The 13010-nt window shown below is 42.3% G+C and overlaps 1 protein-coding gene across 16 annotated transcripts in view; it reads left to right on the forward strand.

Moving 5' to 3' along the window:
- Nucleotides 1-10773, forward strand: part of NCOR2 (nuclear receptor corepressor 2) — a 343965-nt gene extending 333192 nt beyond the window's left edge. For 12 of the 16 annotated variants that reach the window (XM_060785561.2, XM_060785568.2, XM_060785563.2 and 9 more), the window contains 3 exons: nt 2027-2257; nt 3943-4116; nt 5666-10773. In XM_060785561.2, the coding sequence (XP_060641544.2) occupies nt 2027-2257; nt 3943-4116; nt 5666-5844 (584 nt within the window). In that variant the 3' untranslated portion in view covers nt 5845-10773. The remainder of the gene's footprint in view (nt 1-2026; nt 2258-3942; nt 4117-5665) is intronic. The other 4 variants (XM_060785569.2, XM_060785576.2, XM_060785575.2 and 1 more) reach the window with 2 other exon arrangements.
- Nucleotides 10774-13010: the final 2237 nt, after the last annotated feature.

Here is a 13010-nt window from a genome sequence, read left to right on the forward strand (position 1 = left end):
CATAACTGCATGGCTTCCGATGACATGATTGCAACATCAAAAGACATAACACACATAGACACAACACTGCTTTACTGAGCCTTTCTCCCACTGGGAATCTCTTTGTCAGGCAGCCTCCACCCAAAGAAAGGGGAATCAGGATGGAAGGATTCATGAACAGCTGTAAGGGGAAAGCTTTGGAAAAGTCCAGTAGCAGGGTAGGGCTGGCTCCCATGTACTCTCAGGATGGAAAAGCAACCCTCCCATTGAATAGTATATCTGCAATTTGTGAGGCACTGAAGCACAGGATAACCCACTCTCTTCTAGAAGCTGTTTTGTATCTTCCTTTGCCTAGCAACAGGGATCACAACACCTCAGTTTATGTTAAAATTAGATACATTGAATTTGGAAAGAAAGCTAAGAGTAAAGAATTAGAGAGAGAGAGAGAGATTCCTAATTTGTTCTTCACTAATTTAAAAAGAGAATGGGAAAGGTCAATAAAAAAGAACTCTAGATGAATGTTTTGACTTGAAAAATGCACTCCTTTGAAAAATGCACTCTTTCTATTCAGCTTCCTTTCCATCCTGTTTACTTGGATCAAAGTGTTCGTTGTGAGATGTTTGTTTTTGTTTTGATTTCTTTATAATAGAGTCACTTGGCAGACAGTCAGTGAGTGAGCCCCAAGATGATCCTTTTGCTCATTTCCAAGTAGGAGGGGAATCCTGACTACATCTTAGAAACTGAGATCTGTGTGACACAGTGGTCTGCAGATAATCCGGATCTCACTGATAGCACTGGCCAACACACATTTAGTGCCACAAGCGTTGGCATAATTTCTGGGTGTATTTGACCTGCTGATCCAAAAATGGCACCAGTTTCCCCCTATCAGCTCTAGTTTTTGAGATACAGAACATATGCCATCTACCAATTGCCATCTATTCTCCATAGAAGACCAGGATAACCATATCTAAGAAGCTAGAGCTGATGCGGTCTATCTCATGCAATTTTCTTAATCAGTGCTCCATAGAACCCCAGAGATAGACCTAAAAACCAACATACTGAGGATTTTTTTTTTGTTGCATTGCTTAGTTGATGGCTGAAACCGTGTGCCTTGAGCCATCTTGGTTTTTTTACCTCTGAAGGCAGAGTCCCATTTTGTTCAGCAGGCGTGGTTCTCAAATAACTTCAGAAACACAAACTATTTATAATAATAATAATAATAATAATAATAATTTGTTTATGTTCTGCCCTATCTCCCTGGGAGCACATCATTCTTGTGCAAATCTGAAACTCTTGAAGTATTTTCTATCTCAAAGAATGTCACTTGTGTCTGATAGAATGCAAGCATATGCATGGATGTTAATGCAGCCTTTTCCCCTGAACAGTAATATCATGTGAGATTTCAGTAGGTAAAAATCATATGTACACATGGATACAGAATAATTCACTTCTGATCTGGCATGGGCAGTGTTGCTTCCTGCTGAGGGTTGGTTTGCGTCACCTTTTCTCCAGATCATACTTACTACCACTGGGAAGTACCCCAGCAGTGGGAGCACACTGCTTCAGACATCCCGACCCCTTCCCATCCCGACCCCCTTCCCACTCCGCATGGAGGAAGTCCAAGCACCTGAACCAGCCCATTGCCAATGCATCACACAGGGACCATGGCAATGCCCACAATGTGCCCCAGGACAAACCCCCTGACAAGAAGCTGGTAGTTCCCCTCCTCCAGCCTTGGGGAAGAAACTGTGTGTATGGTGTGTGTGTGTGGCCTTCCAGAAACAAAAATCCGTAAGTAGTTTTTGTTTCCTATGGCCTTGCTGCAACCTCCTTAGGAACAGGCAAGAAGGTGACTGTGCTGCAGAGTTTTGGGGAACCAATAAGAAATCCATGATGGAGTTTGTTGCTTTGCAAGAATGTGCTGACTGTTTGTTTCTTCCCTTCTCCCTTGTTGCCTTTCCTTCTCTCTCCATCTCCCCAATTTCTTATTTGGTTCCCCATTTCCCCCCTCCCTTCTTTCTCCTTCCCTTCCTTTCACACCTCCCAGGGTTAATCAGTTGTAGGAGCCAGTCGGTCCAAGAAAATTCCAGTACCAACATGGGGTTGGAGGCAATTATTAGGAAAGCCCTAATGGGTAAATATGACGAGCAGTGGGACGAGCGCTCTCCTCTCAGTGCCAATGCTTTTAACCCTCTGAATGCCAGTGCAAGCTTGCCCGCTGCTATGCCTGTAACTGCTCCTGATGGACGGATTGACGACATGCGTTCCTCCTTGCCAGGTCTGCAGCTCTTTCCGATCTTTGACACTATTTTTGGTTGTGCTATTAATCCCCTCTTTTTCTTTCCGGTGGATTTTTTTTTGTCTCCTTCACCCTTTTTTCTTTAAGCTTGGGGCATTTTACTTATGTATTAGTTCTTAATTGTGCTGATTAATCCAAGTTCTCATTTTTGATAAGCGCTTCACTGAAAGTGCCATTTTGCTTCCTCTAAAACACTGACATGCTATCCCTTTCTTTGTCCTTTTTAAAATTTTATTTATAATGGTCTCTCTGCATTTTAAGAAAGGCTTGGAAAATTATATGCATATATATAGAATGGTGAAGGAAAGAGTCATAACCCACCTGCATCTTTCTGGGCAGCGTTAGTTAGGGAAAGCCAGGATATTGACAGTCAGAAGTGTGGGTTCAAACTAAGGGTTAAATCCAGGCTTTTTCTAAGACTTAGAGAAAACACTGCAATTATTTTCAAATCTAGACTTCTAGCAGTGGCATATGAGTTGTTATTTTCAAGTGTAGTCTTGTGAAAAATGTCAATTGTTTTTGTTATTTGCCCTTTGATGGTCACATTTCAGCTGTGAAGAAAAGGAGGAAGGCCTCATCCATGGTTCTTAACCCAGTCCACTCAAGGCTATTCCTGTGCATCAAATTACCTTCTATTGTAATTGGCTAGATGAGGAAACTACTTTTTTGGACTACAGCTTCTTGAACCCTGCAACAATCCCTTAGCTAGCATTGTTACCTGTGGAATACTGGGAGCTGTAGTTCAAAAAGGGATCCTTTCTGATGTCTGATCAAGGGCCACTGAACAACACTGGTGGTTCATCTGTGCAAAGATGCTGTTTGTCTGCACATGAATTTCCTACAGCAGAAAATGGAAGGGAATGCCCATATTTGTCCCATTCCAGTGGAGCTCTCTTGTGCTTAGACACACATCATTGACCTGGAAAATAACATTTCCATCTCCCTTGTTCTTTTACTGATCTGTAGCACTCTGGTCGCAAATAATCATTGTATGTAGATTCTTTAGGGAGGGTTCAAATTATATGAGTTTTTGCAACTCTGTTCCATGTCAGAAAGAGGCAGTATCCCCTTTTTTGGTGTCAGGAGCGACTTGAGAAACTGCAAATCGCTTCTGGTGTGAGAATTCTGCAAGGACATTGCCTAGGGGACACCCAGATGTTTTGATGTTTTACCATCCTTGTGGGAGGCATCTCTCATGTTCCTGCATGGAGAGCTGGAGCTGGCAGAGGGAGCTCAACTGCACTCTGCCCAGTTTCAACCCTCCAACCTGTTGGTCTTCAGTCCTGCCAGCCCAAGGGTTTAACGCATTGTACCACTAAGGTAAAAAAAACCAAAAAACCCCCCCCCAAAAAAAAACAGTGACTAGTTCATTCCTGCCCTGTGGTTTGGAAAGCCTGATGTTCTTTATTTTAGAAAAAAAGAGAGCAGAGGCTGTGGTACCAACTTGTCCAGTAGCCATTGATTACATGTGTTTTTAATTTAGAGGTGGGGAATTTACAGCTACATTTCCCATCTTTCTAAATCTACTTTGCTGTTGGCTAAGGCTTGTCTTTTCTGTTCCTGCCCCGATAAAGGCTCGGTTTGGGCACTTAGCCCACTTTGGTTGCTGCCATTTCAGCACATTTCATTATCAATGGTTGTTTGAAAGATGCTTCTTTTGCCAGGAGGAGGGAAGCCAAAGATTGCTGCCAGAGCCAACAGTCGCAAAGCCAAGTCTCCAGGACCAGGTCTGTCCACAGAGAGGCCACCATCAGTTTCATCTGTTCATTCAGAGGGAGACTGTAACAGGAGGACACCTCTTACCAACCGTGTCTGGGATGACAGACCATCATCTGCAGGTAACAGCATCTGTCATGTCTGCTTTGCTCAGTAGCAAGAGACCAAATAATGAAAGCACTTTTGTTGACATGTGAATAGAAATGACATATAGGTGAGACACGTGTCAGATAAAGTCTCATTCAGCCAATAGTACACTTTACACTGCAGCAAAACCATAGCAGAGCAGTGTCATCACATAAATGCTATTTCAGTGAGGACTTCCTCAGAGACTTAGCAGAAATCAGAGTCTTGTGTTCTGGCCACCTCCCTGCCTTGACTTTCACCTCCCATGGGGCTGAAGGCCCTGTCTTTGGATTCACTTTTCTGCTTTGTCTGAATTCTTGTTGCAACGGTTCTGTTTGCTAAGGAAGTTATTCCATCTCTCCTGTAATATTGTCTGATACTCTTTCCTGAATGGTTGTTTGATCATCTTAGACTCTTCTTCTCCATCAGTGCCCCCACAATGTTTTTTAGGTTTCAAAAAGATTTCCAATGAGACTTGCTTGTTCATATCAGATCCCTGGCTCACTCCTGCACAGCTAGGTTTTTGCATTATTCATCAGATTATGCACTTGAGCTCCTTCAAAATGCTTGAGTCCCCACAGGGAGAAAGGAGGAGTGTAATCAAAGTAAGTAAATAAATAAATTACACTGCCAATCAAAACTGAATAGAGTGGTACTATAACTTCCTTTGATGTGGACACTAGACTCATTTGATGCAACCTAGAATTGCAGTGGCTTTTTAGCTGCCTAATCACACTGTTAGCTTATGTTCAGTTTGACCTGTATTTGTGCATTTCCTTTTTATTTCCTAAGGAATGCCTAACATCCCTCCCTGTTGAAATTCATTCTGTTAGTTTTGGCCATTTAGCTCTCAAATCTGTTAAGGTCATTTTGGAATCTGATCCTGTCCTCTGGGGTAAAAGCTATGCCTCCCAGTTTGGTGTCATGTGCATCTTGGGACGGGCTGTGGCGCAGTTTGTTAGTAGCCAGCTGCATTAAATCACTACTGACCAAGTGGTCATGAGTTCGAAGTCAGCCCGCGTTGGAGTAAGCTCCCAACCATTAGTAGTCTAGCTTGCTGTTGACCTATGCAGCCCGAAAGACAGTTGCATCTGTCAAGTAGGAAAATTTAGGTACTGCTTTATGCGGGGAGGCTAATTTAACTAATTTACGACACCATAAAACCTTCCAGCAGCATGCGTAAGAATGAGGATGTACTCCATCAAGGACTCGGTGTCACAAGTTGACAGTGAAGTGGCAGCTCCCCTGTGGCCAGAATCAAGCATACCCTCATGAAGCCGGAAAGCTGGAATGTTAAATTGCCTCTTTGTCTGTCTATATATGTTGTAAGTCTAATGGCATTGAATGTTTGCCATGTGCATGTGCGTTGTAATTCGTCCCGAGTCCCCTGCAGGGTAAGAAGGGTGGAATCTAAATATTATAAATAATTAATAAATAAATCTTTTACAGTGGTAAGGGAAGAAGATCAAACTACTTGAAAAAAATTTAAGCCATGGTTGGCCAACCAGCTTTTGACCTTTTTGTTTTTTCTGTCCTTCTTTCCAGGTTCAACGCCATTTCCATACAATCCCCTCACAATGAGGCTCCCAACGGGTATAGTGACGGCTCCGCCACCATCCGCCGCCATTCCACAGGGGAACACTAGCAGCCAGCACCACGGGTGGGAGGAAGAGCCCAAACCACTCCTTGTCTCACAGTATGAGACCCTCTCAGACAGTGAATGAAAACAGAGGAACCGTGATGGAGGAAAACATCATGAAAATGAACAAATCAATGTGGTGGCTGTTGAGCCAGCCAGGGCATAAGGGCTCTGGCTCTCTGTCCTGAGCTGTGGCTGCCCTAGATCAGGCGCAGGAGCAACATTGTTCCCATCCGCTGATCTTTTTTTGTCACATCTGGAAGGAGGAATTGGAAATCTCTTCAGCTTCAAGGCCTTAAAAACTACAGCAAGCAAATGGAACCCAACCCAGTTCTCTTGGCCATTTTGGTGCTGATATCATCTTGGAACTATTGTGGCAAGAAATGAACACAAGTGTATTTAGGAGGGCAGACGAAGGAAGCCTTGATGGTTCACCAAGAGACTGGATCTAGTCACCAAATCTCAGTTATTAATTCTCAGGGGATTCCATCTGCTGCACCAATTCTGCCCTTCTTTCCATTTGAGGAGAGAAAAGGAGAGAGGAAGCTCATTGGAAGAAGGCAGTGTTTTTGGTTTGCAAAGCCCTGATGTGTGTTTCTCATGTAACCTCTTGTAACACATCCTTCTTGTGTGCACTGTTGTGGTCTGTTAATCCAGTACTTGAAATAGGATATAGTAACTCTCTCTCCCTTACTTGTGTTTTATCATCACAAGGGGCTGCACCATTGGAATTGCATGTTGGTTGAGTCAGGAAGCGAATAAGAATGGCTTTGTGGAGGAAATGTGTGTTTTTTCCCATTCCTCACAGTTACTTCTGGCTGTACTCTTCTTAATGTGTAGTGATAAAAACTTAAGGGAAATTGCTTGCCCAGCTGAACTTTCAACAAATACGGAGGCAAGTTTTAATGCTTTGGATGTCGAGGGAGGTCATGGGGTTGGAAAATGAACAAGGAGAGATTTCCCTTGGAAAAAAAGAATGCTGAGTTTGAACAGTAATTGAAATTGGAAATAACTTCTTTATATGTAGCACGCAGGCTACAAACAGAGGTTCAACAGATGAGGGAGAGGTGGCTGTTCGGAGTACATTGTTTTGTGAAACAGTGGTGTGTATATGGTCTACAGGGTATATTTTTGATACCTTTGGCAAATGCTGCCAGATATTTTTGCGCAAGGAAGGACTTTAAAACAGTATTATATGCTGCTTTTCAGTCTCCACTCCTGTACAAAGAAGATTTTTATGTTGCGTGCAAGCTTACAAGTGGCTTGTCATTGTATGGAAGTACCAAGAGATAACACTGTTCTGACAAAATGGTTCTGTAGTACAATAGAATGTATTAACTTAGTTTTGTTTTTTTTTAAAAAAAGATATATATATAAATATATATAATATATTATATATATAAAAATATATTCACAATTGCAGGACCCTTATAGCTTATAGTAATACTCCAGCATGGAGGTGACAATATTTTTCAAGTGAATTTGTCTTTTTGGGGAGGAATGATAGAGGTCAAGAAACTTGCAGAAAGTTTAAACTTGCATTTTTTCTGCCTCACCCACAAGTTCTCTGTTTTTCTACCTTTGCAGGCTGGCATCTATGTTTGGTTCAATTCTTTTGCCTAATCAATACTTTGATGCTTTCTGATTTTAAGTGATGTGAGCATGGGCACAATGGTTTAGCCTTTGGTTTTCTTCTATGTCTCCCCCTTCTACACACAGACACACACACGCACACACTTGAACATAGGATGGCTCAAAAATAGTGTTGTTGTTTCATTCAGCACACTAAAGGGAAAGCATCTGGAAAGCAGCTTCTTTGCTGGAATGGACTGTAACCATGTTATCACAGCCAAGTAATATGAGACTGTGTCCAGGAAATGGCAATCTTACACTTATTAACGTTGTGTTATGTGAGTTTATTTCTATGGAAAGGCTTGCTTTTTCCCCTTCCTATCTTCCTATCTGCTAAACAACCCCCTTCCACCAGTTTTTGTGACAGAATAGGTTTTTTTCTTGTCCCAGTGCTTTAAACACATATGTGAGTATGCACATGTAAGCTCTTGAAATGCCCCAGTCTCTAAAGCACATACTTGAAACAACATGGAGGCTTTTCTGGGGCAAAATCCGCTAAGAATTATCTTTCTGATCCGAAAAAACTTGTGCTGGTGGAATACAATTCCATAATTTAAGAATATCATTTCTTGGCCTCTGTCCTTGTGTTCTACAAGGCTGTGCTACCTACTCGATTGGAGAACTACACCACCTTAGGTTATCGGAAACTAGGAAGGATCGAGCGGCAGACAATACATAAAGGCAATGGCCAGGAAGCTACCTAAAACAAAAGAGAAGGCTTAGGAGCTCTGCTTGAAAGAATTGTGTGCATAATTCTCCTGACCTGCAATTTACTGTACTGAAACCTTTAATCCTATTCTGATGACAGATTGTGAAATAATTATTTTGAGACAGGAAAAGAGGCACTGTTTAGGAAAGTTACATTTTTAGACAATGCCCAGTCAATATAAAACAGTGACCATGCTAGCATGTGATGGGCTGTTTCTGGAAGTTATCAACCACAAAAGTCATCATTTAAAGTCTGAAGAAACAACCTTCAGATCTGACAGTCAAGATGGGGCCAACATATCTTGAGTAGAGAAAAACATCAGTTCAGATTTTCTCCAGTGTCAGCCATAGTCCATTAACCAACATACAACTCACACCAGTGTAATGGCTTGTTAATCTTAAACCAGGAAAATGCATCTTGGCCACCATCAGTTCATTTATAATGTTATCTTATATGATCAGCCTCACTTGAAATCAAATAATGATGGAAAAATCATTATCAGGAAGAGACAAATCACCAACAATTTTCTGTCTTTGGAGGATGTGTACTTCGATATTTTGTCTAGTGCTGAACTCGCCACCAGTAATTTATCTCTTCTGCTTCTCTTTTCACAGGCCCCTCCAGTTACTGCTTTTCAGACCTCTTCATGCTACTTTTTCTTATGCCAGGACACACTTTATAGTAAGAGAGTGTATATTTTTGCAACTAGAAGAAATGCCCACTTTTGGGGGGCTAGAAACCCTCCCTGGGTTTTCTCTCTCCCTCCTGCTCATTCTGCCTTTTTCTCTCCTCACTCTCTTCTGCACAAGGCAGCAGCAGTACTTGAGTTGTTTAAAGCGCTGCCTGATAAAAGGAAGCAGCATGTGGCGTTTTAATGGAACAGCAGCTCTCAGTCTTTGGCCCGCCAGACGTTTTGGTCTTCAGTGCCCAAAAGCCTCAACCAGCATGTCCAATCATCAGGGGTTCTGGGAACTTTGCAAGGCCAAAGCTTGAGAGGCACTGCTATAAAGATCATGTGAAAAACTAAATCTCACAGGCCTTCCTCTTTGCCTGTAAGGTAGATTAGGGTTTTGCTCATTGTCCAAAAATAGTACTGTAGCTTGCAGCCAGATTTTAATTAGTTGACATTAATTAATTCATTGGGGAAAAGAGCCCCAAAATGTATACTCACAGGATTCCACCAGTGTCCAAGCCAATTTTCAGATAGCTAGGATCCATGCTGAACATACGCACTTAAACGCATGCACACACAAGGCCTTTCATTAGCAAGGGCAGAAGTCAGGAGCCCACAGTGCATGAGAGCTTCCTGACCTGTGTGCTTCTAAATGTGTGTGTGCTGCATTTCATACCTTTTAGGAAACACACCCTCCCTTACCTTTAGTTTATTCCACAGAGGAAAACATTATGTAGGGCAGACTAAACAGCCATTGTTCTACAGTCAGTATCTGCCCAACCTTCAGAAAACCTTCCTGGTTCATACAGTCCACACACAAAAACCATGATTCCATCACTTACCCATAAAATCAGAAGTCCTGGCTACAGCAGAACCATTTGCAGAGACCAGGTAGGGTTTGCTCACATTCAACAAGGTTATTTTCTTTTTTAGACCGTGTTCAATTGGTACAACTTCACTCAGCCAAACACATTCATAGTTTTGGAACATAATGCAACAAAATCTCTTGCCATTTTTTGTAAGCTGAGATTGCATATACATTCCATTAAGGGGATTTGTGACCCTTTTTCTCCCTTCCAAAAGGTTATTCCCATATTGCCAGATGGTGTACATTCGCTGTATGTGTGTGCGTGGTTGTGTGTGTATGTGTGTGTGTATATATATATATTTATATATATGCTTGGATTCTGTGTATACATATGATTCCATTTGTGTGTGCATGTATACAAGGTACATACACACGTTTTCTTGTGCCTGAATCAGTGGCCTGGCACATATCCATGTGCGTGCTTGCATGCACAAGCCAGATCTTGGTAAAACCCAACTCACTATGATTCAACCAAATGCTGACAAGCATCATCCCCATTAACCGTTATCTCTATGTAAGATGAGCGCCGAGCACTGTGTGTTAGCTTCAAGGAAAGCCATTCTTCATACACAATTGTCTGCATACTTTGTGTAGGGTTTTGTGACATATAGATCTCTATTGTGCTACCTGCTATGATTTTTTTATTAATTGTGCAATCAAGAAAAAAGAGGAAGTTATGTTAAACTATTAAAGTTTGAAGTGTTATCAACTTTGTAATTTGTACAAATACACACAAAAAAGATTGAAAGGACAGTTTTATTGTTTGACCTGTACAAGTGAGCGGGTGGGAGAAGAAATCTCTATCTTTTGTACAACCAAATTGTGCATAGCTGTTTCAAAGCAAGTTGTATGATAGAATGGACTGTACATAGAAACTGCTGAGTTGTAAATATTTATGCAGCTTGCTCTAAAAGGTTGGGGCTTTTTTTCTTCTACTGAAAGTGAAGTTTTGTTCACTGTTGTTGTGTTTATTTGTTTGGGTTGTTTATTTGGGAGGGGGGGGCTTTTGTCATTGTTGTTTGTTTTTGCTCTACATACCCGCGAAACAAGCATTGTGGGTTTGCAGTGTTCAAGCACTGCCTTCCTGTTTCAATAAAAAAGTGGGGGGGAGGGGAGCTTGTTGCCAGCAAAATCAGCTCTCTTCTGATTTTTGTGTGTGGTTTTTCACAACAGTGGCTAAAAATAGCCGGAAGGGGCAAGGCAAGCCATTAATAATAATGCAAGTGTTATCCCTGTCTCTGGGTGGAACATGGTGACCAGTGGAGCCAAGTGACTCTCCAGGCCTGACCTTTCCTGTTGTAGGCTGCTTTCCTTCTCTCGTAATTGGAGCTTGTAGGGTTTGGAGCCAAATGCCACCCTGCCACCCCTTTCTGTCACATCGCATGATCTCCCTCTCTTTTTTCCCCCTCCAGTGGGCTCCCAGAAGAGAGGCAGATCCCTTTGGACCTTTAAAGGGTTTTTAGGGTGAGAATGAGGAGCACACACACACACCCTTTTCCCGTCTAGCCAATTGACAATTTGGGAGTGAGCAGTCATTAACACTCCATTAAAAATGTAGCAGAGATACACCAAGTGTCTTCTGTAAATGCACAGATGTACCCTCTGCCCTTTCCAGAGTTGCTGCAGGCCACCTCCCAGAGCTATTGGGGAGCGGAAATGTGATCAAATTGGGATCCCATAGACTGTCACGTGTTTCCTCCTTTCTATAAGAGACACTGCAGGGAGCTTGCCTTATGCCATAAAGGGCAGGTTCAAAATGCAGGTGTTTTTTCACCTGTAAGCCGGTTGCTTCATTTGTTGCTGCCCGTGATGAGTCCTGGAAGCCCATTGCCACCTTCAAAAAAAGTCCCCTTTGGCTATGCCCTTTGGGCAGTTTACCATCTGTTCAGTTAGTTATTCACGTGCACCACTGTACCCACCATAGGGAAAATATCATTTATTTCAGTTGAATTTTGTTGGACAGTGAGAACGCTTCTCTTAAATGGGCTGTTCTGCATTTAACCTTCTAGGTGGCAGTATTTCGCAAGGCCGACGTTTCCTTTGGCAGAAAAAGGCTGCCTTTGGTCCTTGAGTATTTTATTGCAGGCTCTGGAAGGGAACAAGAAGCCAACTCAGCTAGTCCCTTGAAAAGCCAGCACAGAAGCTGTCCTTCTGGTACTGGTTTTAGTACAGGTTCAGAACGGCATAGGCAGAAAACAAGTTTGGACAAAGGCAGGCTTCTTTAGCTTTGACACAGGAGGCATAGCACATAAAAGGCCAGTACATCCCTCTTAGGTGTAGGATACACATTACACTATGTTATACTGGTTAGTGATCACTTTTAACCAAACATGACTGGCAAGGCTGAGAGAAGCTGCAAGTGCTGAAATCTACTCTTTTGCAGAATCCTAAGCTCTTCTGAACCTGCACACCACATATGCGACATCAAGGTGACCCAGTGAGTAGCCTCAACTTTGCCTCCTAAAACAAGATATTATAAGCATTGTCACATTCGTCAGTAAAGGCACAAATCCCTATGCTTTTTAAAAATCTTCCAAAATTCAATTGGGGAGCTTTCACCAACCCTTGACTATCAAATGCTGTTGTCAGTACAAAGCAGATTGCATCCCCCCCCCCCCCCCAAAAAAAAGCAAGCCAAACTGGGAAACAAAAGTCTAGGGCGGCAGTAAAGAGACGTATATATGCTACCAGCATTTCATGTGTGTTTGTAGAACACTTCTTTTTATATAAATGAGCCTTTTAAGTAGGATATACCATGTTTGGTTTTCAGACTAGCTGGGAGAGGGAAAGTGGAACAAGCAAGCAAAGCTCCACCTTGTTACAGCTGCCAAGGGCAGGCACAGGGTTTATTTTGGAATTGCACTGAGCTGCAAAATAGCTCTTGAAATGGCTCCTTTCTTCTTCCACTGACTTGGCTCTGCAGCAATGCTACACCCCCTTGTGCAAGCATCCTCCATTTGTGGATTTGTTTTGCAAAAACTAGTAAGTCTTAAGCTCTCCCCAAAATTAAAGACACTTCTAAAGGTACTGTGCAAAGAGTGCTTATTGATAGAATCAAAATCATGAAGATGGAAAAGACTGTAAGGGCCATCCAGTCCAACCTCACTCTACCATGCAAGAGCACACAAAGAGATGGCCATCCAGAGAAGTAGACTTGGCCCTGGAGACTTGAATTTGTTTAGCATAGCCAGATATTCCTATACTACTTCTTTACCCATTCTGTGCTGCATTTCCCCTCCTACATCATCTGTTTCATTATCCTCAAGTTGAGCACTTAGCCTTTTTAGAGAAGACAGAGACAAATAAAGTAGTTCTGCCTTTTGTCCCTTGTTAGCATTTTATTATTGCTTGTACACAGAGAAATTTCAA

The sequence above is a fragment of the Anolis sagrei genome, chromosome X (genome assembly GCF_037176765.1).
Source record: "Anolis sagrei isolate rAnoSag1 chromosome X, rAnoSag1.mat, whole genome shotgun sequence".
Taxonomy (NCBI): Eukaryota; Metazoa; Chordata; class Lepidosauria; order Squamata; family Dactyloidae; genus Anolis; species Anolis sagrei.